We start from the raw sequence: 27,243 nt of genomic DNA on the forward strand, positions 1-27,243 counted from the left end.
TCAAACCAATAGTAAACTATTCCAAGTCTTAGAACAACAATCCATTCTCCAAAAATTTGTTCAAGAATACTAAGTACTGACTGTGCTAAGAAGCAATCCCTACTTAGTTACATGGGTGGGCTGTATGTTGTTCTTTTCCATTATCAAAACAATTCAATGAAAAGGTCTAAAAATGTACTTCCAAAGTGTTCATTTTATTATACAAATGCCATCCGCTTCATAGCTAATGATCAGATCTCAGAAACAGAGACATTATTCCAGGAAATGGTGAAAAATATTTAGTATTAGTCTAACATGTTACTTGTGAAGAAGTGTCTGGCAGGCAAGAAAAGTTCTGTGTGTTTTATTTAGGAATAATTCTGTATCATTTTTTGCTATAGTTTAAATGATCTCTAAGACTTTGTACAAATGTAAATATAAAAAAATATACTGTGCACTGTTATTTTTAGAAGCTGTACTTTTTACTGAGCATAGGGATTATTCAGTAAAAATTTGCTGAATGAATCTGGCTCTAAGAATAAATTTCTTTTAAGGGGAGTTTGCTGCTAAGTCGCTTCAGTCGTATGACTCTGTGCGACCCCATAGACGGCAGCCCACCAGGCTCCCGTGTCCCTGGGATTCTCCAGGCAAGAACACTGGAGTGGGTTGCCATTTCCTTCTCCAATGCATGAAAGTGAAAAGTGAAAGTGAAGTCACTCGGTCGTGTCCGACCCTCAGCAACCCCACGGACTGCAGCCTTCCAGGCTCCTCCATCCATAGGATTTTCCAGGCGAGAGTACTGGAGTGGGGTGCCACTGCCTTCTCCAAAGGGGAGTTTAAATGATACAAAATAATGACTTAGCATTGTAATAAAATGTTGTCAGTTTTATTAAAAGTAGATTCCATTTCTTCACACAAGTAAGTTTTGTGTTTTTTTAAAGCCCATTTTATTGTATTGTTTCATCAGAGTAAGTTGGCTCAGTGAAACTGTCACTGATAAAAACATGTACAAAATTAGCACCAAACACCTATAAATGCAGATGGCCACAGGGGCCTTTGCAATATGTACAATCTCCCTTTACACATACACACATATATTTACAGCTAATAAATAACATTGAAAGTCAAAGCATTGCTGATATATATATATAGTGAAGTCTGTAGAAGTCAGAGTTCCCAGGGCCATACACTGATCGAATTTATACTTTCTTAAGTTGACGCACCCTTGCTCAAAACCCAAATCCCGAGAATTAATGAATTATAACAAGGAAGGGGGATGCCAACAACAGGTCGCACAACATTTTATTTTTAGAGAGAATTCATTCCAAACTGGCTGATGTCAATCCCAGCATTCATTCTACTTTGTACAGGCACAATCGTAGCTCTCAGATGAAGGAGTGTTCCGGCACCACTGGAACACTTTCTACTGCACTGTGTTCTAATGCACCTCTTCATCATTTGCCTTCCAAGCCATGCTGAGGAATAATCATATATGTGGGGCTTCATACGTGAATATGTGTTCAGACACCCACACGCATTCACAGTTTGGATTTCCAGTAATAGCCTCTGAAATATTTGACTTCTCTATCATTTTATAATAATATATAGAAAAGCATTCTGAAAATATGAGATCTAGTTTATAAATAAATGTTCACTCACTCTTGACTAGTTGTTAAAAACAACAACTTTCATGACAATTCACGTGGATATAGAAATTGATCCTTTTCATTGTCCACAATGGTTTTAAGCACTTATATGACTGACTGTAACTTTTCTCTTTCTTTACTTAGTAAAAACAACCTTTGTCTAAAATCTGTAGGACTTTGCATGATGCAAAGTTTCATCTTGAACACATATTTTCTTATCATAGTTAGGGAAGAAAGAGACATGCTCGAAGTCTGACTGAAGCATGGCTGAAATAAGCCTAAAATTAAACAGTAACTATCATACATTAAAGGACTTCAATGAATATAATTTTGAAAATCTGATAATAAAATTACGGTATCTTTTTTTTCTGTGTAGTTAAAATTCTGTATCAGCTGATGATAACAGGCTCATTTGAAAAGCCTATCTAGGGAAAAACTATTAAAATATAATCTTGAGACAAAGCAGGAAAAGGAAGGGGAAATACTAAACCATAAACTGTAAAGTTTATTAAGATTTAATTGATCTCAACTTTATATATCTCCTTTAATTTGTAACTTAGTTATGATGCAACCAACCGTAGAGGGTGTTTAAAGGTTCAGTGCTTTATCAACTCTATTCTTCATTTCTATCTCCAAGTCACTAGTTCCTGGTTCACTCTTGAACTACATTCCAATGGCAAGAGGAGAGTAATTTCAAGGAAGTAGGGATTTTGATTGATGAGTAAACGGGTCCTACTCATGCTGCAAAAAATCCTACTTTCTATATTTAGACTTGGAGAAAGCTTTGAGAAGGTTATCAATCTAGAAAATGCAGAGTCCCAATTAAAAATGAGATTTTAATCAATTTTAGGCTATGGCTAAACTTACTACATGCAGAGATCTGATTATTTTACCATTTTAAATAACTCATTTTTTTCTCCAAGGACAGAATGCAGTGCTTTTCATATCTGTTATTTGTTTTAATGTTGGAAGATGTGCTATTTGGCACTATACACCTCAAATTGAATTAGTTTTAGTATTTGAGACTGTATCTTAAAATAACTAATTAGGCTAGAGCTGGGGTTAATACTCAGGAAAATTCACTTTTCACCATCTAAAGCACTGGGCGTCTTTTGTAAAAGTTACTTCATTCTTCATAGAATTCATATGCTGTTCTTTCTTCTGTAGCTTTGCCAAGTTTCTGAGAGAAAACAGAGGAAGAATGGCAATTTATTATCTGCTTAGTGTTTTATAACCCTCTTCCGTCCCTCACCACCTTCAAGATGAAAAAGCAGTCAACCAGAAGTTCAGAACAAAGGTTGTGAGAATAAATCTAATCAGAGGAAGTGGCAGGCTCATAGGAGTCAAAGACAGTCTAGTATTTACTTAGCCATGTCTCGATAAGGAGTATCCTTTTCAGAAGACTGAATTGAATGATTTCAAAATTTAGCAAGATTTCTTACTTCTAAAACTTGTTAAATAAAATACCTATTTTTTTCCCTTTTCTTGTGATATGAGTCTTCTAAAGAGTTTTACCAGAAGATGAGAGAGAAGCTTTTAGTTCACTGACTTAGTCACAGAGGTGAAAAATGGCAGAAGGTTATTAGTCTGAGTCATAATTACCTCCTAAAGTTCAGGAATAAAAAGAAAAAAAAAACTCCTTAAATATCTGTTGTTTCAGTAATCTTATCATCAGATGAAGAACATATCATTAGACTATCTTAGATAAAGTCTTATAACTTACACAAATGTGACAAGAAATACTTGATAGACAGATAAGAGTTGGTTCCTAATTTTTCAAGTTTTTTTAAAAATTCACATTACAGATTAAAGTTGTGGATGACCTTGGGATAATATATACATAAGAATGTTTATGTATGTTTGTACATAATATAAATTCATATATAAAACTTCTTATAAGAGTCCCTTTTGAAGAGTTAAAACAAATATGAATCGCCTCAGATTTGTGATGAAGAAAAAAAAGCAATGAAGCTCTTAGTAGAAGTATACACTTGGATAAAAATTCAATTATTCTCCCTTGCTCAACACCAGTAACTATTCTCCCTTTCAAGTTTATCTTGAACGCTCTTACATTAATGTTTTTAATCCAGATGGCTTCATTTTGTCCAAAGTATATATGTCATAAGGCCATAATGTAAAAAACTAAAATAAGGTAAATATTATACATGTATAGAGAAAGTCTGAAATCCATACTTATCCATTGATAAACTGTATTATAAAATAGAAATTAAAAATAAAAGACATATGTCACATAGAGCCTTTAATATGCTTTTTCTGATTAGAGAATTCTTCTGTACTTTTGTCTGTAAATGTTACTGGGGAAGACAAACCAAAAGCAATTAGCTCTTCTATTTCCAGATGATGTTGTGACTAACTTTTCCCATTGTTTTCTCGTGTCACTGGCTGGTATGATGTGATCTAAGCTTTCCCCCTTTATACCTACAACCCTTCAGCACTTGCACCTGGCAGGGGGATGAGTGGAGGAATGGAAGTGGCATACTTTGGGAATTCCAGGAGGGGACATGGTGGAGAGAGAGGCAGTCACATGTTCAGTCTCTACTTAGTACTGACGCTCTGGAAAAATTCAGCTGCCAGCTGCCATGTGGATTAAAAGGTCAGGTAGAAAAGAGCCAGGCAGTTGTTTTGAGGTGGAAAAGAGAACCATCTTTTAAACTCTTAAGTCCATAAGCTTTCCATCTTTGGGGGTTTTGAGACGGATGCATGGTGGCTGCCCCTTTGGCTCCCTGTCCTGGAATCTGCTGGCACTCAGAATCAAGGCAGACTCTGGTTTTGGCTGATGGTTCACTCCCCTGGGTACCTCCCAGGAGGAGCTGTGCCCATAGCCACAGCGATGGCTACAAACTTGTGATATATGCTCTGCACACAGGTCTGTAAAGGGAGCAGGGCTGCAGTACAGGAAAAAGCAGAAGTGAAGATTTTGTGGTAATTCAAGAAGTAAAATAAAACCTTCGAAGTGCACCAGAGATGGCAAAAAGAACAGGAAAAAGAAAATAGAGGAAGTATTGCTAAAAGCAAATGGACAGGTTTAATGTGCGTGCGTGTGTGCACGTGTGTGTGTGCATGCTCAGTCGCTCAGTTGTGTCCAACTCTTTGTGACCCCATAGGCTGTAGCCCTCCAGGCTCCTCTGTCCATGGGATTTCCCAGGCAAGAATACTGGAGTGGGTTGACATTTCCTCCTCCAGGGTATTTTCCTGACCCAGGGATTGAACTCACATCTCCTGCGTTGGCAAGCGGATTCTTTACTACTGAGCCATCGGGAAGCCCCCTAATGTGTAAATAGAAGACTTTAAGAAAGACCATCTGAAGGTTCTCAACACAAGACTCAGTCCAAGTCTCTAGTTCAGGGGTGAAGGGCAAAGCATGAAGCAGCATCCTTTGGAGAGCAAGTTCAAGATACCCAGAGAGCCTGAGCCCATGATGCTCACCAGCCAGACTTTCTATTCAGAGACTTGTCATGGCATTTCACAAATATCACAGGTGACTTTCCTTTCTGCAGATAAGACATTTTCTCCCGGGAACAGAAGATAACCCTGTGGAAGAGAATGTATGTGAACACAGCATATTGGAACAATAAAAGTGACTATTCAAAAATAAATTCTTCTTTCAGGGTTGTCTGAAACTTACATGATTCTTCTGACTCTTTTGATATTTCCAATAATTAACTATTTATACTCAGGCCATTCCAGTCAGCAACACATCTGAATCAGATGGTTATTTGTGGGCCTAATGCACTGTTTGGCAATAAAGCTCATTCATTAGTATAGACAGGCATACAGATAGCCTGGAGCAGGTTTAAAATCACCAGGCTCTTACCAAAAGATGATACAAGATCAACTTTACCACTTCTCAGTGTCTGCATTAAGGAATTCAGAAAGCAGCCTTCAACTGGCCCTGCTAGAGAAACACTACTCTGTATAGCCTCTCCATTCACAACTTCTTTCCCTCCCCTACTTTGGTTATAGAAGAAAATGACAAAGGAGAAATATATTATTGATCCTAATTTAAAGAGTCATTTTTATTTACAATAATGGTATACTGAAGTTTACAAAATCCCTGTACATTCAGTATGAAAGAAAGTGAAAGTGTAGTCGCTTAGTCGTGGCCAACTCTGCATTCTCATGGACTGCGGCCTGCCAGGCTCCTCTGTCCATGGAATTCCCCAGGCAAGAATACTGGAGTAGGTAAGCCATTTCTTTCTCCAGGGTATTTCCCAACCCAGGGATTGAACCCAGGTCTCCTGCATTGTAGGCAGATTCTTTACCTTCTGAGCCACCAAGGAGGCCCCATTCAGTATAAAAGTTTTAAATCCTCTCAGGCTCTCTATGCATTTCATTTTATAGATCTATGTGGATTTGGGTAGGGGAGAGAGGATGAGATTATCTTGGAATCTCATGCTTCTTGAAGAGGTTGGTTTTTATTTTAATTTTTAAAAATATTTGGCTATATATCTTGGCATGTGGGATCTTAGCTCCCCAACCAGAGACGAAACCCACACCCGCTGCGGTGGAAACTTTCAGTCTTAACAACTGAACTGCCAGGAAGTCCTGAGATTCGTTTTAATCTCTGAATGTCCGAGTGGCATCACTAAGTTTCTCTGCATAACTGTTTTGTGCTTGCAGGAATCAATGTTAAATGAGAAGTTGAGATTCTTGACTTCTAACCTCAGCTTTACTCAATGATTGCGGCAACTCAATGTTGTTTATGTTTTCTTTCCATGAAATGCAGAAATACCATTACTTCTCTAGTATAATAATAAAATAATACTCTTAAAAAATAAGAATAATTATCTAGGTATATAGTTTTAAATGAATTGCATAGAGAGCCTCAGAGGGTTTAAAACTTTTATACTGAATGGGGCTTTCTTGGTGGCTCAGAAGCTAAAGAATCTGCCTACAATGCAGGCGAGCTGGGTTCAATCCTTGGGTATAGGTATATAGCTTTAAAAACAAAGCCTACTAAAGTTTCACCTGAATGTTGGAGGCTCCAGAAATACTATTTCTAGGTAAAGACATTTGAGTGAATCAGAAGTGAATGGAGAAAAATTATTTACTTTTTTTGAGTCTCTCCTGCCTTTACTCTGATCTTCCCAATATCAAAGCCGGGGCTGCTCCACCAGTTGGACCAGCTGAAGTAGGAATCGCTAATCCATTTGAGTTTCAACATTAGCAATTCTCCAATATCCACCTCCGTGTAAAGTAGAAAGGAGTATGTCTTATTTGTGGAAACTTCAGGCCTGAATAAAAGATCAACATATTTGGTTAGTTCTGAAAATCAGAATTTTTTCCCTTTTTCTTCCTCCTAAAAGGTAAATAGCTTTATTGTTTGGGGAATATTTTAAAAATGCAAAAAATGTCCAACAAAATACACAAGATGAATGTCAATGGCACTTAGCGTATTTTGAAAGATGGCTACATCCTTTTAAAGTATTCCAACTTTTATCCTAACAATATGAATTATGTAATATAATTCCTAAGAGAAAAAATTCATAAGTCCATCATTTAGAGATATTATTTTCATTTTCATATATTTCCTTCTTATTTGTATTGATATGTGAACATGTGTTTCCTTTGTCACAATCATAGTGTACATGCAATTCTCTATTTTTTCTTTATTCACTTTATGGTTTACCTTCCACTTTTTAACATGCTTTACCTAGTTTTCTATAACTACACTTTTTAGAGGCTAGATTGATTTTATTGATTTGTTGAACCACAATTCACTTAACCTTGCCTCAGTTTTGGACACTTACTTTGCTTCTAATTTTATGCTACTGTGGGTACCACTGTAATGAACATCTTTTGCCTTTTAAAAAATTTAAAGCTTTTTAAAAATTTTTCTGTTGAGTACACCTTTTTTTAGGAGTCCTATGCCAGGGGTCTGAGATCTAATGCCTGATGATCTGAGGTGGAGCTGATGTAATAATAATAAAAATTAAGTGCACAATTCATGTGATGAGCTTGAATCATCCTGAAACCATCCCCCATCTCCCGGTCCATGGAAAAATTGTCTTCCACAAGACAGGTCCCTGGTGACAAAAAGGTTGGGGACTGCTATCCTATGCCCTTTCTGTTCCTCAAACTGATGGTCAGGGCAGGTAACAGTGTCATGATAAGCCCCCATGCTGAAGGTAAAATCCTGTGGCTACTCACAGGGTAAAAGGGATGTTCTCGCTCTCAGCCACAGTGCCATACAGAGAGATCTCGAAGGCCTGGTTGGTGTATGTATTACTCTCAGTTCCAGAAAAATGTATCTTTACTTGGTAATGGAAGACTGTAGAGAGAAAATCAGAACAAGCTCTGATCAGTCTTTATGGAAACACCGCAGCACAAACAAGCATGCACTCTCAACAGCAGACTGCATCTTACTAGTGATCAACAGGAAGTGTTCATACATGACTATAAATGTGACTCGGAAAGACTGCTTCATATCTATACAGTGCTTACTACTAGAATATTCAGGCTTTGAACTCTACTCCCTTGCAGAAGAGTGTGGTTCTAGTGGATAGGAAGAATTCAGGTGTATCTGACTTGGTAAGCAGACCCAGAAAGATCAGGCACTGGGCTTCCTAAACGACTCAGATGGTAATGAATCTGCCTGCAATGCAGGAGACTCAGATTCTTAACAAAATGGGAGTGTCTTAAAAGGTTTGGTATATTCTTCCCTCTCAGGACTAGTTTCATTTTCAAATACACGTGGTTCCTGCCTTCACTTAAAGCAGACTTTGTTGTTTGTTGTTTAGTAGTTCAGTCGTGTCCAACTCTTTTTCAACCCCATGGACTGTAGCCCACCAGGCTCCTCTGTCCATGGGATTCTCCAGGCAAGTATACTGGAGTGGGTTGCTATTCCCTTCTGCAGGAGATCTTCCCAACCCAAGGACTGAACCTGCGTCTCCTGTATTGTAGTCAGATTCTTTACCACTGAGCCACCTGGGAAGCCCCAAAGCAGATTTTAGGAGTTGGCATCCTTTTTCTGCAAAGGATGAGAGTAAAGAGTTTAGCTTTTGCGGGCCAAATAGTCTCTGTCTCAACCACTCAACTCTGCCATGGAGGCATGAAAGCACCCTTAGTCAATACAGAAATAAATTAATGTGGTTACATTCTAACAAAAGTTTTTTTTTTTAAAGAAGCAGATGATGGGCTGGAATTGGTTCAAGGGCCATAGTTTGATGACTCTGTATGAATGGTTTCAAATGAACTCAGAGCCTGGTACTAATGTGGTGGCTCATGCTAATGGGCACAAGCACAGAGGATGGTGGCAGGCAGAACTGCTGCACAAGGCAGTGCAGTTGTGCCCTGGGCCTTACTAGCAGTGGGAATTAGGAACTCCAGCAAAATGGATTAGTGCAACTTCCCCTCTACCAACAGAAACACAAATGAGGGCTCAGAACTTAGCAACATTGTTTTATCATCTCTATTGCAATGGACAAAATCAGTACATGTGATGCAACAAGCATGATAATAAAAAAATAGGATCAAATCCATTTTCCTATTTATAACAGTCTCCAGCCTACCTTTGTAAGGCATCTGAGAACGAGTCTTCAGGTACATCTTGCTGCTTCTTTTGGCTCTGACCTTGTTGATCTCGTAGCCCATGTTGTTGCAACGGTTCTTTCTGCAGCTTAGGCAGAGACCTTTCTCAAAGGCTTCTTTGGAATTGCACCGGTAGGCCTTACTTGGATTTTCTTCATTCAACAGAGAGTCAATGAAGAGATGAACGGAACGCTCGTGGGAGCACTTCACTAGCTGGTCCACATCTGGGGAAAAGAGACACAAGGAACATTTCAACTCTGTGATAGTTCACAATGAATGTTTCATCTTGCATGTCTAATACAGCTGAGATGTGGTGTTAGAACAAAATGATCTCCTTGATTGTAGGTCTTGTTTACGGAGGCACTCTTGATAGTAGCTTCTTCCCTACCCCAAGAGTGTTAAAGTTGCCAATTTTATCAGGAACTTTAGACGCTTCTGCTGTCTTATATTTGTGAGTATGTTTACGAAGCTGTAATAAGGACATCCAAGATAGAAGTTGATTTCCCCCAGTTCATGACACCTTTTGCTTATATTGAAAGTATATAATACCTCTAGACGATTCTGGAAGTATACCCCTAGAAACCACATCATAGGTATAATTGCCATATTAACAGAATAATTGAGGAGTGTGTCACTGTTCATGATTTTTACATTAAATTATAGAAATAATAGAATTATTAATAATTATTTCTTTAATTTCTATAATTATAAAACATATTATTTATATATTTCTATAAATGTATAATTATAGAATTATAGAAATGATCAGCAATGTCATAAAAGTACAGTTTTTTATCATAAGCTTTTTTACCAATTAAAATTAGTAACATTATGCTGTAAATTCTATAATGTATGCCCCACACCCAGGAGTATATTGGTTATAGGTAGGTCCCATTGCCCACGAGGTATGCAAAGATCCCTTAAAACAAATCATAATGGCAACCCACTCCAGTATTCTTCCCTGCAGAATCCCATGGACAGAGGAGCTTGGTGGGCTATAGTCCAGGGGTCGCAAAGAGTTGGACACGACTGAGCGACTTCACTTTCACTTTAACATGATTATTCAACATTAAAAACTAATATTAAACTGTATTTTCTTCTTAAAATTTTGGAATATTTATTGTTAGGGAATGGTGATTTGTTTTTGATTTGTACATCTCTTTAAAAGGCTGGCAAAAGAAATCTGGACTAATTGACATGTCCTTTACTTTTAGTAGAATTAAAAATAACTCTACTGGTTTTGCACTGTATTCAAATTTTAATGTGTAGCACGATAATACTTTATCAAAGGCAAGGCAGTTTTCCTGCCATATCACTGTTTGTTTTTTTCCCTTTTATTACTGCAAGTGCAGTTTTCAGTGCAGCTTACAATATAATACAAGATGAAACGTCTATCTGACCCCAGGAAGTATTGAGGCTCCAAGGTGATCGTGGTAAAATGTGACAGACTTCTTCAAAAACACATCTTGGCTAAATGTATATTCAAACTATGTACTTGTGGAGAATGGCAGGGCACTTGGTCAGTAAGAGTTAAGACAACAACTTACGTTTAGTTAACTTCTGAATTATATTTACCTCCAAGGCCTCTCTCTGCAATCACACGGAGAGCTTCCCCAATGTTACATCCTGGTTGGAAAGTGCCTCCGTTAGGGTAAATGTCGACATGCCCTACTGGTTTCTGGATTCCGATACTTCGGCCAGGTGACCCCCTGGTGAACGTGTGTAAAACATCTACAAAATCCGCGTCATCGGGAGAAAGGCGACTTGGAGCTTCTGCATACTCGAAGTTAGGTCCAGCCGGATCTAGGCCTTAGAGGGAAAGCAAAAAGCCCTCAGAGATTTTTATTTATTTATATATTTGGCTGCATGAGGTCTTAGCTGTGCATGTGGGATCTTTCATTTCATCATGTGGGATCTTTCCTTTGGGCTGCATGAATTCTCTAGTTGAGGTATGTGGCCGGTTGCTCCACCGCACGTGGGATCTTAGTTCCCCATGGAGAGATGGAACCTGTGTTCCCTTCATGCGAGGTGAATTCTTAACCACTAGACCACCAGGGAAGTCACTCAGAGATTATTTAATTCCCATTAGTTTTAGTCTCCATCAGTATCACCTTAGCATTCCATTGCTCATCATTTGAATGTAACTGGCAGTCACAAATTGTTATCAGCTCCAATTCTGTAGTGACTGAGTTTTAAATTACTGAGATTCGTAAGAGAAGGCTTATCTCTTCTTCAAAAATAAAAATTTGAATTTCTCAAACTAATCATTAAATAACAATTTTCACACAGGATGACTTGATTCCCTTTTGTGAATTATTTCTGTGCCTGGTTAGAAGGCCTGTAAATGGGGCTGGGCTCTTTCTTCCTCTCTACATAGGTCAAACTATCTATTGCCATTGGCCTGGATGACAGGTCTCCTTTTTCCAAATGGCCTCTGGTGTGGGTCCTTTTTTCTTTTCTCCAGTATTGATGTGAGAGGTGACAGACATGTGTGCAATACACTATCAAAGCACAGAGCAAACGGAGGAGGGAAACGGGTTTCTGAGATGCCACTGGGCTTTCTGTGTTTAGCTCTGCACCGTTTCTCTTCTTCTGCCAGTAGATAGTGAGCCCATGAGAGCAAGGGTCTGAATTTTATTTTATTCCAGAAAAAGAGCCCTCCCATGTGATAATCAAATGGCCAGGCATACCCAGGAGGGTAACACACATATGCTTGTTTGACAAACATCCTGATTCTCTTTCAGAGCAACAGGCAATGCAGTTCTTTTGTTTTAAGAGAAAATGGCACTGCTTTCTTACCGGTAATCCTGTTGACCTTCTTATTGGTCAGACTTCCTGCAATACCAGCAGCATGGGCCCCAAGGCTGTATCCCAAGAGATGCACATTACCCAGGGGATAGTTAAATTCATCCTTTGGAAGACGAACAGAAAAAGGAGTTTTACAGTTCTTTGCAAAATATCAATGCTAAAAGAAATAAAAGTTGAATAGCGTTTCAAATAAATAAATATAATTTTCAAAATAGAGGCAATACTGAAACTTAATTATTTATTTTAATTTCTTGTTACAGGTAAGAGGAACATAGACTATATTGTTGAGATTTTCTCTTTCTTTACTAATATTTCAATTAGAGCTTTCCAAATGTCTGAAATAGAAATGTTGAATTTCCATACATCTGAAAATATATGTATATGTGTATATTTATATATTGGAGTAGGAAATGGCAATCCACTCCAGTATTCTTGCCCAGAAAATTCCATGGGCAGAGGAGCTTGGCTGGCCACAGTTCATGGGGTCACAAAGAGTTGGACATGATTAAGTGACCAAGCACCATATTTATATATAGGTATTTCTCTCTATATATATATGTATAGACACACACATACAAATATATATTTAACTCATCATTTTCTACTCAAATACCCTGTGTTACTTTATTCTTTAAGATTACTCTAGCAATGACTTAAAATTGGAAAGTATTACAGAATATGGGACACATATGGGCCAGCCTTCTCATTCAACAGATGAGAAGTCCGAGTTCCAGGAATGTGATCTGATTTGCCCAAGTTCACTCTCCTGGTTAACAAAAGAGTCAAGAAAAGAACTTTTATCTTTTAATGATTGATTCAATAAACCGAGCTTATTTTTAAGTACTTGGCTTAAATAATGGCCTGTGAGAGTATTATCTTCATTTCAACCCCAAGATACTTTCCAAAGGTAACTTTCAGAGGATGACCTCAGATAGTCAAAGTGAATAAAGCTCCTGACCCTCAGCTACTTCATATCCTACACACTTTTCCTGCATTTTTTTCCCTAGCTCATCTCCATCACTCCTCCAACTCTCAACAAAAATTCAGATCTTTAATCCACACTAAGGAATAAGTAATATTAAAATTTTCATCAAAAGATTGGTATTCTAACAGGTCAAAGCCTGGATAAAATTTCCATGTGCCAGTCAACTGGTAGAGAAGGATTCGGCAGAACATGACATTTTTCCTCTGCCCTGAAATAACAAGCTTTTGTCTGTTCTGCCCACTTAGTTCTTGGTCTCAGCAAATCTATTCACCATGGAAATATCAAAGGACAGTGCAGGGCAGGACTATGCTTTATGGACTTTATAGCATTATCATTTTTTATCATAATGCTACTTTTAGCTGAAAAAAATAATGTCTATGCTTATTCTGAAGATATGAGTTGATCCCCAAAATATCTATATCTAAATGTAAAAGAATAAAGGGCTTCCCTGGTGGACCAGATGGTAAAGAATCTGCCTACAACGTGGGATACCCAGGTTCGATGCCTAAGTCAGGAAGATCCCCTGGAGGAAGGCATGGCAACCCACTCCAGTATTCTTGCCTGGAGAATCCCATGGACAGAGGAGACTGGCAGGCTGCAGTCCACGGGGTCGCAAAGAGTCAGACACGACTGAGCGAGTGACACTTTCTCTTTTTTTCCACAAAGGAACAGAAACCAGCCGTTAGTTCAGCTCTAGCCAACTGGTCTGTTCTGGATACACAAGGCTCCTTCCCTCAGTCTTACCGCCATCCAGTTCATAAACTTGGCCACATCCTGTCCCACCAGCTTGGTGTACCCTGCAGACACTGGATAATGCTGCTGGGCCCGTGACAGCCAGTCCACCACGATGACGTTGGAGTCTGGTTCCCTCTTGTATAAGGCAGCCACAAGTTTTGGCACCCAACTCTCATACATTCCTGTCACCTGAGGAGGATGATACAAGCATCCTTAAAATGCCCACCTACAGCTTGTTATATCAATAGATACATATGTCGACCTCATAGATTAAATGGGGGGAAAATCCATAGGAAGCCCATTGGTTCATCAGTAAAACTTCAATAATTTCTAGTATTGAAAGGAAAGATCAGTCTGAATAAGACAAAATTTACAGTAGAATGACAGACTATTTTAAAAGAAATTTAGTTTAAATACTTTCAATTGGGTTAATAAATATTTCCCAACAGAAATATTTTGGGGAATGTGAGTATCCTTTTTCCTTTTTTTTTCATTTTCTTTTTTAAGTTTTTAATTAGAGGACAACTACTTTACAATATTATAATGGCTTCAACCATACATCAACATGAATCAGTCATAGGTATATATAGGTCCCCCCGCTTTGAACCCTCCCACCTCTTTCCCCATCACACTCCTCTAGGTTGTCGCAGAGCACTGGCTTTGGGTTCCCTGTGTCATACATCAAACTCTCACTGGCTATCTGTTTTACATATGGTAATGTATACGTTTAAATGCTTTTCTCTCAAATCATCCCCCACCCTCTCATTCCCCTACTGTGTCCAAAAGTTCGTTCTTTCTGTATGTGTTGCCTTTGCTGCCCTGCAAGGAGGATTGTCATCATTGCTGTCTTCCTAGATTCCATACCTTTATTCTTATAAAGGGTTATTTACATACAAAATTTGATGTGATAGTGAACAAAATAGTTTTAAACATACTATTCTAACAGAAGATAATTTTATTTAGCAATCTCTTAATACATTAGAAAATTATTAGTTTCAGCCCAGACTTTTTCACCATCCTTTCAAATTCTTGATTATCAGAGTGCAAATTAATGAGGTTTAATTATCAAATTTCCAAAATTATGAGATTGGTCTTGTTTTGGAGATAAGCAAACTGCTATCTGTAATCCTTTGCTTCTTGTTGATAAAGGCCCCCAAATTCAAAGTGGAAAGATTTATGCCATCAAAGAGGAGACACTGAACATCTTGGCAAATATGCTTATTTTAAAATAATCGAACACATTAAAAAAAAATACAGATGACAAAATTCCATGCCATCCTGCCAGGAGCCTATACATAGCAACAACCTGTTCTAAATCTACCCACCTCTATTACAACCTGAGAGCTGATCATACTGTAGCCCTAGTAAATGCTATGACTCAACAGACAAAGAAAATTCTGAAATAAATGTCTTAGGCTGCTTTTAAGGGGAAATCTGTAAAACCTGTATTCTTCTTAGAGTAATGCCAATAGAAAAAATAAGATTCTTGAATTCCCAAACCAAGGGACTTCGTTTGAAACTTTGATCTTAGATGGTGGGTCCTTTCAGCTCTGTTTCCTTTATTATTATTATTTTTTGTATTTGTTTTCTTTTTTAAAATTTATTTATTTTTTAATTGGACGATAATTGCTTCCTAATATTGTGTTGTTTTCTGCAATATATCAACATGAATCAGCCATATACTTCCATTCTGTTTAATCTATTTTGTAGGATAAAACATTAAAACATGAACTCTCGATTCACACCTGACACTAAGAAAGTGGACAAATTTTCACCACATTGCTGTGCTTTGTAGAAGGAAAAAGCAAGCCTGGGACTCAGGAGATGTTGGTTCCAATCCCAGTTCTTCCCCTAATTACGTCTATGAACACAGGCACTGTTTTAACCTTGTCAGGGCTCCTATGAAACAAAGGGATCAGATGATCTGGAAGTTACTCTCCACTCCTAAATGTCTTCTTGTGACCACTTTGGTTCCCAATCTATTTGCAGTGATAAAAGGCCAGCTCTAACACATGTACCCCAATGTTCATTGCAGCACTGTTTATAATAGCCAGGACATGGAAACAACCTAGATGTCCATAAGCAGATGAATGGATAAGAAAGCTGTGGTACATATACACAATGGAGTATTACTCAGCCATAAAAAAGAATTCATTTGAATCAGTTCTGATGAGATGGATGAAACTGGAGCCGATTATACAGAGTGAAGTAAGCCAGAAAGAAAAACACCAATACAGTATACTAACACATATATATGGAATTTAGGAAGATGGCAATGACGACCCTGTATGCAAGACAGGGAAAGAGACACAGATGTGTATAACAGACCTTTGGACTCAGAGGGAGAGGGAGAGGGTGGGATGATTTGGGAGAATGACATTCTAACACGTATACTATCATGTAAGAATTGAATCGCCAGTCTATGTCTGATGCAGGATGCAGCATGCTTGGGGCTGGTGCATGGGGATGACCCAGAGAGATGTTATGGGGAGGGAGGTGGGAGGGGGGTTCATGTTTAAGAACGCATGTAAGAATTAAAGATATTAAAATTTAAAAAATAAAAAGCTAAAAAAAAAGTAAAAAAAAAAGTAAAAAAAAAAAAAGTAAAAAAAGAAAAAGTAAAAAAAAAAAAAAAGTAAAAAAAAAAAAAAAGGCCAGCTCTATAAGCTATATGGAAACAGTGACAGACTTTATTTTCTCAGGCTCCAAAATCACTGCAGATGGTGACTGCAGCCATGAAATTAAAAGACACTTGCTCCTTGGAGAAAAAGCTATGACCAACATATTAAAAAGCAGAGACATTACTTTGCTAACAAAGGTCTGTCTAGTCAAAGCTATGGTTTTTCCAGTAGTCATGTATGGATGTGAGAGTTGGATTATAAAAAAGATGAGCAGCGAAGAATTGATGCTTTTGAGCTGTGGTGTTGGAGAAGACTCTTGAGAGTCCCTTGGACTGCAAGGAGATCAAACCAATCAATCCTAAAGGGAATCAGTCCTTAAATTCATTGGAAGAACTGATGCTGAAGGTAAAACTACAATACTTTTGCTACCTGATGAGAAGAATTGACTCATTGGAAAAGACCCTGATGCTGGGAAAGACTGAAGTCAGGAGGAGAAGGGGCCGACAGGATGAGATGGTTGGATGGCATCACCGACTTGATGGACATTGAGTTTGAGCAAGCTCTGGGAGTTGGTGATGGACAGGGAAACCTGGCATGCTGCAGTCCATGGGATCACAGAATCAGACACGACTGAGTGACTGAACTGAACTGAACTGATAAGCTATCTCAAGCACGAAGAGAAAGCAAAGCCAAAAAAGCACAAAGGTGATGTGAGATCACTAGGAACATGTTTGAATCTTCTATGAACACATCTCTGTGTGGCTGCTTCCAGTCAGGGTGCAGAGCCTGGGTCTTTGGAAGAACCAGATGCAATGCCCGCCCAGCATAAAACCCTGAAGAATTGGTGCTGCCCTATCTTTCTCCTCTCTTGTAGGTTGAAGGCTAACCACCGTTTGCAGCTGCCTTTCCAGAGAGGATGATGTCATTTCTCCAGAACACAATGCTAATCACTCCTCCTTTTAGCTAGGGTGAGGAGCTCCAACATCACAATTAGAACCCTGTACTTAAACACAAGCAGGTGGCCAACCTCCAGGACATCTGTGGCTGCACTGCCTCCTGGGAAGTGTCCTGGGCACCCTGCATGCTAAGCATTCCCTTGGGTTTCTCATGACAAGGCTGCAGAACCTCCTCACTTAGTCCCATACCCTTAAATGGCTGAGCAGCTTACCTCAGATAAGGCAGGAAAATCTTATTTTCTCTCAACCCCTATTATAAGTTTTTTCTGTACTATCAGTGCTTCTGAGTTGGGCAGTCTGTCAAAGGACAAGGAACCCAAGCTACCCCCTACAGTGACTGATACTTTTAGTAACGGCCTAACAATCTTATACTTTCTTTTTAAAATTTAACATAAGATATGTTTATAAGAAAAAACTATCAATTTTAAGAAAACTATCAATTATAAGAAAACTATCAATAACCTCAGATATGCAGATGACACCACCCTTATGGCAGAAAGCAAAGAGGAACTAAAGAGCCTCTTGATGAAGGCGAAAGAGAAAAGTGAAAAAGCTGGCTTAAACTCAACATTCAAAAAATGAAGATTATGGCATCCAGGGCCATCACTTTGTGGCAAATAGATGGGGAAACAATGGCAGACTATTTTCTTGGGCTCAAAAATTACCACAGATGGTGACTGTAGCCATGAAATTAAAAGACGCTTGCTCCTTGGAAGGAAAGCTATGATCAACCTAGAAGCATATTAAAAAGCACAGACATTACTTGGCCAACAAAGGTCTGTCTAGTCAAAGCTATGATTTTTCCAGGAGTCATGTATGGCTGTAAGAGTTGGACTATAAAGAAGGCTGAGCGCTGAAGAATTGATGCTTTTGAACTGTGGTGTTGGGGAAGACTCTTGAGAGTCCCTTGGACTGAAAGGCGATCCAACCAGTAAATCCTAAAGGAAATCAGTCCTGAATATTTATTGGAAGGACTGATGCTGAAGCTGAAGCTCCAATACTTTGGCCACCTGATGCGAAGACAAAAGACCACTCATTAGAAAAGATCCTGATGATGTGAAAGATTGAAGGCAGGAGAAGAAGGGGACAACAGAGGATGAGATGATTGGATGGTTTCACCGACTTGATGGACATGAGTTTGAGCAAGCTCTGGGAGATACTAAAGAACAGGTAAGCCTGTCATGCTACAATCCATGGGGTCACAAAGATTCAGACACGACTCAGTGAACAGTAACAACAACCCAACAAAGGACTGGAAAACAAGGACCCACCTTCTTCAGTTCCAAAAAGGTAATATTTCCTAGCTTTTTTCCTTCTCAGTTTCCTTAAATCAGTACTAATTTTTAATAGCTTTGATTCACAGGCACACACGGAGAAGGCAATGGCACCCCACTCCAGTACTCTTGCCTGGAAAATCCTATGGACGGAGGAGCCTGGTGGGCTGCAGTCCGTGGGGTCGCTAAGAGTCGGATACGACTGAGCGACTTCACTTTCACTTTCCACTTTCATGAACTGGAGAAGGAAATGGCAACCCACTCCAGTGTTCTTGCCTGGAGAATCCCAGGGAGAGGGGAGCCTGGTGGGCTGCCATCTATGGGGTCGCACAAAGTCAGACATGACTGAAGTGACTTAGCGGCAGCAGCAGCACAGGCACACAGCTGCCCTTGAAGTCTTCCTTGCCACCTGCACCCGGTGGTCCCACTGAAGAAGCCAGGTTGTTCACTGCAATGCCTACATGAGTTGTTGCACAGACCACCTAGTTCTGCAGAGTGAAACAGTCCCATAGCCAGTGGCCCAGCTTCTGAGCCCAGGCACTCAAAAATGTCAGGACACATGTGAAGAATATAAGTAGTCTTATTAAGCAGTGGGGCTAATGATAGAAATTACCACTATCTACTGATACTGGGTGAGTCATGTCATGTTAGTGTGAGGAGGAAATATTTTTCAAAAATTCCTAAACTACAAAATTCTCTCAGGGTTAAGTTGAGATACCTGAGATATTTAATTTATTTCTGTCATATGAATGTTAAGCTTAAACTTTTTAGAAAAGTATTAAAAGCTAAGTTCTAAATATAGCCAAAATGTGTCTAAAATAACCAAAGATTATATTTTCCAACATAAACCTCTTAAAACGTAAAAAAATATCTATGTCAAAAATTTGAAAATGCAAGATATATAATATGCTCCTGAACTCTAACAAATATATGTGTTTTGTTAAAATAAATATTCCGGTGAAATCCGTTAGTTGTTGCCTTCATCTTTATAAAAGTAATAGCAATTGTCCTACACTGTCAATAACAAAGGCACTTAAGTTCTGTATGAAAAAAAAATCAGGAGTAGAAAGAACAACCATTAGTTGATTCATCTTATTAAAGTTAAGTATCTATTACCACATTCACAAACTCTGGACATAATGGAAAGATAATATTTCTTTAAGCATCTATTTTATCTAAGTTATTTTTAATGAGCTATAAAAATCTGTTCATTAAGGACTGAAAATATTGAAAACAAATTAGTTAGGTAAGAACTATACCATATAAAGGGACTAGCTGGTATATTTAAAGAGAACTACTTTTTTCATATTCTTGAAAAGTAAATATAAGCAGTTTTCACCTTTGCTAATCATCTTGCATGACAGTTCCCTGGCTAGCTCTCTTTCATCTCTAGAAAAGCTCCCTAAAGTTTACAGTTGGAGAATGTTGGGAGAGGAGGGACGTCCAGTCTAAATTCATTTTTGTAACAGATTAGTAAACTGAGGCCCAGTGGCGAGAAGTGGCTGGATCCAGTCGCAGAGCTAGAGAATGGCAAAGCAGAACAGAGTCTCTTCCCTCCACCCCAGCCCTCTCCTCCCTCTCACAGGTCATCTTCCTCAGGAAAGGACTTGGGCAATGCACCAGCTGAATCAGTCTCCACCGGTTCCTCTAACCTACACTCTGCTCTATACTTGAGCAAAGGCTAGGGGAACGGCCAGTTTGAGGTCACAGCTAGGCACCATGGTAAACTGAAGGCTAGCACTGTCCAGAGGAAGTACCCATGTGGCTTTTCTTATATACTTTTTAAGAATTTATTTTTAATTGAAAGATAATTACTTTACAGTATTGTGTTGATTTCTGCCAAACATTAACATGCATCAGCCATAGGTATATCTATGCTCCCTCCCTCTGGAACCTCCATCCCACCTCTCTCCCTATCCCACCCCTCTAGGTTGTTATAGAGCCTAGTGTGAGTTCCCTGAGTCATACAGCAAATTCCCATTGCCTATTTTACATATGGTGATGTATGTTTCCATGTTTCTCTCTCCATACATCCCACCCTCTTCTTCCTCTCTCTCCCACGTGCACAAGTCTGTTCTCTATGTCTGTATCTCTGTTGCCCTGCAAATAATTTTATCAGTACCAGCTTTCTAGATTCCATACATAATGCGTATGGAATTATCTTTCTGACTTACTTCACTCTGTATAGTAGGCAACTTGTTGCTTTAGATTCCTCAATCCCCACCTGAGCCAGAACTGTTTTTATTCCAGTTTAAAGCAAAGTTATCACTGTGAACCCACATCACTCACTGGGCTCTCAACAAGCCTGTTAGAATGCTTAGTTCATGCCAGTCTACTCCTACCTAAAGAAGAGCCTTCCTTACCGTCCAGCCATGGATCACCACAAAGGTTTTGCTGCTGTGGTTGAAGTGACAGTTAGCCACAGATTCCGTCACTCCAGGAATGAGGTGGCAAGTGTCCTCAGCTGTGTCTTCGGGAGTCCTGAGAGCAAATTTACTTTCAATGTCTCTAAAATCTTTTCCTCTTGTAATCCCTGAAAATGAAAAATTGGATAGGAGGTTAATTAGAGGGTGGTTTGTTTTATTTGCTGGACTAGTGTGCTTTAGATTCACAAGCAAATACCACTAATGCTATTTTTGTTTCTAAAGTAAAAAAAAAAAAAAAGTAGATTGCAAGAGAATGGTTGATCCTCCAGTGGTACTCAAAGTTGACAGTGCTCCAGTGCTCAGTTGTATCTGACACTTTGCAGAGGATAAGATAGTTGAATGGCATCACCAACTCAATGCATATGAGTCTGAGCAAACTCCGAGAGAGCGAAGCACAGGGAAGCCTGGTATGCTGTAGTTCTTGGGGTCACAGAGAGTTGAACATAATGACCGACCAACAAAAACAAGCAACAACAAAGCTTGTTTGAGGGAAGACTGTTTCCTTTTCACTACACTATTTTTAAAAATTTTAACAAGAAGAAAAGTTAGAAGCATGGGGACATTTTGTATGGAATTATTCCTCCCCACATGGCAAGATACATCAGTTCAAAATTGCTTTAGTGATTTGTTCAGAAATATCTGTGCTATGTATGAATTATGATTAATTCTTTCCCCTAATATTTCTTTCCTCACTTATGTCTTCACAGACTTCCACACAAAACCGATGCTTAAAATACTACAGCAGAGGCGGTTTTGGAAAGAATCCACTCTTCATTGTTAAGCCCCGACTGAGTCAGGAGAGTAAGAAAACTCTGGCCTATTTTTGAGTCTCTGGACAATACTTCTAAATGTTGATGAATCTTCACAGGGTATTTGTAGGAAGTACATACTATATCATAGTAAACATCTTAAGTAAATTTTAAGTAAATTGTATTGCAATTTACTTTTGATTTTGCCCAAGAAGTTATTTTACTGTTAGAAACTGCCTTAGAAAATTTCAAGCTAGGTTAGTTTCACCCACATCACTCTGTATCAAATAATTTATGTTTCCCTTCTTAACAGTCTTATTTTAACATGTTCGATTAGCAAGCTTTTTAAAGCAGAAATAACCTGAACAATCTGGCAGACAGATCTCGCCCACCACCTGGTTGCTAAACTGATATTTAAGATTATTGCTATGCATAACTCCAGAGGATAAGAGTCACTTTTAGTCTATTTTTTTTCTAGATTTATGCAACATGGTGGCCCTAGAGTTGCTGGTGGTTTTGAAATGACTAAGAATATTCTTTGAAATTATTAAGGCAGGATTTGTATATTTCTATGAAAAAGAAAAGTCTGTTAAATCTTTAACTGTTGTACCAGATTACCATATGGATCACTCAGAGCTCCAATTTCCCACACCATCATTTCTATGGGCTACATAGCTTGTAAAGAAAAATAGAAGAAAATTCATACATTTACAAGAAAATTTGTATTTGGAAACTTCTGTTTTGCTTTTCACGGATTTTTTTTTTAAGTTACAGAAAGCATAATGAAGCCTTTGACAAGAAAACAGTACCCCTCTATATGCTATGTGATGTTTTCAATTCTTTGTCTATTCTGTATATGAAATTATAGATGCTACTGGTGTTTAATCAGTCTTTCCCTCTCCTTGGTGTTCTGACACATACCAAAGGTATTTCCACATACCTGGTTGTTTGTAATCCCTTAAGGATGTCTTGGCATTCTAAAGATGAGTGTGGTTTCCCAATTTCTACCAGCCCTCATACAACTGACTTAGGCCAGGAAGAGTTAGGGAGAAGGATAGACCCTGACTGTGGGTCAACAGTATGTTTAGTCATCATAATATATACCCTGGGGATTGCTCCTGGCTGGCAGATTGAACTGATTTGACTCAACTGCTACTAAGGAAATTATTGTTTTTTATACATGGAAATGATAATAGAAGGACCTTTCACTAGATCCCCTTAGAAGTAAAGCCACCTTAGAATAGTGTGTGTTACAGGGGAAGTTGCCTAACATTTAATCCTTTTTAAGGCCTCTGTTCTGAATTTGACTCATCATATTAGTAACATCACACCATGAGATGTGTCCTCATCAAACACTAAGGGAGATTTGGGGGCATCAGGTAAGTTACAAGTCAATGCATTTCTTGACCATGTAATCTTTATCTCTAAATTCCTAAATAAACAACAAAAAATCAAAGTGTGTTGACAAAGGCTAGGAGTTATCTTAACACAGATAATAACTCACAGAGATGAAATTAGGTCAAGTCCAAACCCTTTAAAGGTATACTTATAGAAGGTACATTATAGGAGGAGCATTGAGCATCCCAGAAAAGTGACTCTAAAGGCAGTTCACAGTTATCAGATAAATAAGATTAACATTTATATGAAGACATGAGGTATATGAGCTCAATTATAATGCCATTCTCTTAAAGTTTTTACTTCCTTCCTTTCTCTGTTTGTTTTTCCTCTCTGACACACACAAACATACACTCCTAAATAATGTCATCAGTAATTCATTTCTTCTCTGAGGCTGATGGTCATAATTATCAGCTCAGCTTCTATAGAATGCTGACCCCCTGCTCCCCACCAAAAAAAAAAAAAAGGTTTGGGGAAAAAAATCAGTGTTGCTATCTGAATGAACTGATTGGAGTTTTCAGACATTCTAATGTAGACAAGCCGCTTGCTTACCTAACAAGCGGATTGACTTTCCAATTTTATAAAAAAAAATGTTTGCAAAAATATCAGCTGTAAACTCTACAGCCTAATTTCTCCTCCTGAAATAAAGCAAGAAAGGATGGTTGAGCTAAAAATACACCGCCAGAAAGAAAGTGAACATTTCCTGCTGCCAAAATTTCCCCGGTGCCTGACTCCCACCTTTCCATACATTAATCAATCATGCTCTTGCTGAGCTCTGCTTCATTTGAAGGTGCTATGTGCTATTTTGCTGTCATCACTCATCATGTTTAACTCAGATATTAACCTAGAAATTCTCTATGGCCAGTCAAACAGACTTGTAGCTACTGAGCTCTTCAAATTTCCTAATGAGGCCATGCAGAGATTGTGGTGGCTCCAAGAAAAAAAAAAAGAGCCTGAGGGCAGTGCCCATATCCTCATATTTTTCTTAGAAATCGAAAACAGAGAAGTATAGTCAGAGCCCAGAGGTGGTGGTACTTACCATTCCCTCCTCACACTTGTTCGTTTCTACTCTGAATGTCTTACATTCCTACCTAAATTAGTTTGGAGGAGAGAGCAGAGAGTTGCTGTGATAGAAGAGGCATTATGTAAAGAGGGGATGGGGGTTAGAGTGAGAGTGGGAAGGAAGGATGGGGGGGATTAATTTCAAGTCCATTTCCAAATGATTCCTCCCTTACAAAGCATTTATAGCTAGGAAAAACAGATTGATTAAAATCCAATTTAATTCCTTAATCACTTGTGTCTATTTGCATGGAAGAGTAAGGAATTAAAGGGTCTAAGAGGATTTTGAGTCTGGTCTAAATTCCTCATTTTAGGACTGAAGAAGCAAAATCCAGACAGGTGACACTTACTAGCCCAGTAATTTAGGGTCCTGAATCTCTCAGGGAGTCTGACAAAAACTGTAAAACTGTGAATGACACTTATTTGTGTGTGTTTCTGGTCTAAGTAACATTATCCCGTGATGTACTATCTGAAACAAGAATTTGGACTTTGTTCCAACCATTTTCTCAGATAGTGTAAAACACACATGCTACTTGGTAAGATGTTTGCCTGTGTGTCTGGTCAGTCGCCCTAGTTCTGTAGGACTCTGTGGGACCCCATGGACCCTAGCCTGCTGGATTCCACCATCCATGGGATTTTCCCGGCAAGAATACCCGGCTGGGTTGCCATGCCCTCCTCCAGGGAATTTTCCCGACCCAGGGATCAAACCCATGTCTCCTGAGTCTCCTTTCTCCTGATGCTGGGATAGACTGAAGGCAGGAGGAGAAGGGGACAACAGAGGATGAGATAGTTGGATGGCATCACCAACTCCCTGGACACTAGTATAAGCAAACTCCGGGAGATGGTGAAGGACAGGGAAGCCTGGTGTGCTGCAGTCCGTGGGGTTGCAAAGAGTCAGACACGACTTAGCGACTGAACAACAACAAATTGAACCTCCAGTGTTCTCAAACTGATCTGACAGAAAAGATACTTTTATCAGCTTTCCTTTTTTTAACCTATGAAAAATGCTATTTCATGTACATCAGAAACTAACAAAACATGGTAAAGCAACTTTACTCCGACTTAAATAAATTAAAAATGTTATTTCACAACTCTGTGCTGAAATAGCAAAGTCAGGGACAAACTTAGTAGCAAAGTCAGAGACAAACTTCACTATAAAATGAGCCACTGCAGGACGTGCCGCCTGAAAGCACATCCAGGAGACACGCCCCAACTGCAGTTCCACCAAAGAGAAAAGAAAACGTTGCCTCTTTTTATGACTTGCTTCAGCTACCTTTTTAGTTCTGCTGTGTGTTAGCTGAACCAAGGCTCAAGTTACACAGGCTGCCTCTATTGTGGGCAGGTCTCGGGCTGGGCGCTCTTCTTCCCTGCAATAAACTCACATCTGGCCTGGACGCCTTATCCCTGGTGAGCGGTGACTGGGGTTCCGCCAGTGGCCTCCCCGTGGCGCCCAAGAAGCCCCAAGAGCTCGGACCGCACCGCGGGGCAGGGCGCCCGAGTCGGGCTCAGCTCCGAGAACAGTCCGAGGACAGTAAGGGTAGCCAAGCGCAAACCTGGCAATCTCCAAGTCAGCGGTCAGATTGCTGGTCGCTCTGCCACGTTTTTCACGGCGGGGGGTGGGGGTGAGGGGAGCGGTGGTCAACCCTTCACCAGGTTTGCTGGCAGCTAAGTAAAGCCGAGGGTACAAGAGTGGAAAATGGACAGCTTCCCCGGCGCGCCAGTGCGTGCAGGACCCCGCGTGCCCAGGACTTCGCGCCCCGCGTCCTCTCCTCCACGTCCCTCCACGTGGAGAGCAAGAGTGTCCAGGGTTGGGGTCAGTGCCTCCCCCCGCTCCACTACGGGCCGGCTTCTCCAGAAGGGGCCACTTTTTACTCGCGCTCTCACTGGCTGGGGCTGAGCTGCGACCAAGGCCAAGCCAGGGTCACCTTGGCCCCCTTCATTTCATTCCAGGGCCCCTGCAAGAGGAGAGGTTAAAGCAGGTCACCGCGGGCAGAGCCCTTCCTCCCGCCTCCGGGCCCCGCCCCTCACACTCTACCCGACCTACCCGGCTCATTTCCCTGTAGAGCCCAGGCTCCAGGGAACTCAGCCGCAGCTGGAGTAGAGAGGACTGCGCGCGAAAGAGAGAAAGGGGTGTTGGGAGCCGCCCCAAAGAGATCGGAGGAAAAGTCTCCTCCGTGCTCCTTCCAGATCCCACCCCCGCGACCCTATCTGAGGCAAGCGCTCGGGCTAGGAGAGGCCCCGGTGCTCATCGCAGCCCCTTCCTACTTTCTTTCCTTCTCATCCTCACAACGTGTGCAAATGGCCACTGAGCCTATTCTGCAAGTGGGGAGTCTGCGCGCAAAAAACTTACTGTCGGCGGCGACCAGCCCTCCGCGGGAGACGGTCAGACTCTGCAGCCACACGCTCAGAGCCAGCAGAAGCAGGGCCTTGCTCTCCATCTCGGGGGATGTCCCTCCGTAGGAGATGCGGGGCACCGGGCGCGAGCGCGGACAGAGCAGTAGAGCCGCTGAGCCCGAGGCGGCAGCAGGCTGGAGCAGCGGTCTGGCGCGGAGCAAGTCACCCTTTAAAGGGGAGGGTGGGGAGCTAGAAGCGGCAGGTTTCCCCGGAGGAGGAGGAGGTGGGGGAGGAGAAAATGAGTCTGACACTGTTTCCACTCCACGGCTGCTTATGTGATTGGAAATATGCAAATAAACCTCATCACCTATTGGCTATAAAATCATAAGTTGGGGGGAGGATACTAAATTCACTTTCAAATATTTGAGCAAACTGAAATGCGGTTCAACTCTGCAAGGGAGAAGAAGGGGAAAGGGCAGAAGGAAAAATTTTACTTTCTCTAGGAGGGCAATTTGCTTTTCCTAAGGGGTCTGGCTCTCTTGGGTCCCCTATACAAACACCAAACAAAGGTTTTTATGGCTTTATGTGAAATACTCTGTAATCATCTGTTTTCTAAGAAAGGGAAGTTAAGTTGTTAAACTACATTTGGGCAATACCCAGCTTCTTTTGATGGCTTCTGTTTGTAACTTGCAGTGTCTGTTTTGTTTTCTGTTTGCCCCCTCCCC

At 40.1% G+C, this 27,243-nt stretch overlaps 1 protein-coding gene across 1 annotated transcript; it reads right to left on the reverse strand.

Moving 5' to 3' along the window:
* Nucleotides 1-843: 843 nt before the first annotated feature.
* Nucleotides 844-26,853, reverse strand: LPL (lipoprotein lipase). The gene is made up of 10 exons (XM_069574061.1): nt 26,535-26,853; nt 20,919-21,088; nt 13,714-13,893; nt 11,976-12,087; nt 10,752-10,985; nt 9,158-9,400; nt 7,797-7,917; nt 6,698-6,880; nt 5,073-5,177; nt 844-2,805 (listed from the first exon to the last, which is right to left on the reverse strand). Coding segments are annotated over exons 1-10 (1,437 nt in total). The 5' UTR covers nt 26,623-26,853; the 3' UTR covers nt 844-2,804.
* Nucleotides 26,854-27,243: the final 390 nt, after the last annotated feature.

This window comes from Ovis canadensis, chromosome 2, assembly GCF_042477335.2.
Source record: "Ovis canadensis isolate MfBH-ARS-UI-01 breed Bighorn chromosome 2, ARS-UI_OviCan_v2, whole genome shotgun sequence".
Taxonomy (NCBI): Eukaryota; Metazoa; Chordata; class Mammalia; order Artiodactyla; family Bovidae; genus Ovis; species Ovis canadensis.

Coding starts and splice junctions, on each gene's coding strand:
- LPL (XM_069574061.1), bottom strand. CDS start 26,622: ATGGAGAGCAAGGCCCTGCTTCTGCTGGCTCTGAGCGTGTGGCTGCAG. Junction 12,088..13,713: donor AGTTTATGAACTGGATGGCG/GTAAGACTGAGG, acceptor CGTCTTCCAAAG/GATGAATTTAACTATCCCCT. Junction 6,881..7,796: donor GAGAACATCCCTTTTACCCT/GTGAGTAGCCAC, acceptor TCTTTTATTCAG/GCCTGAAGTTTCCACAAATA.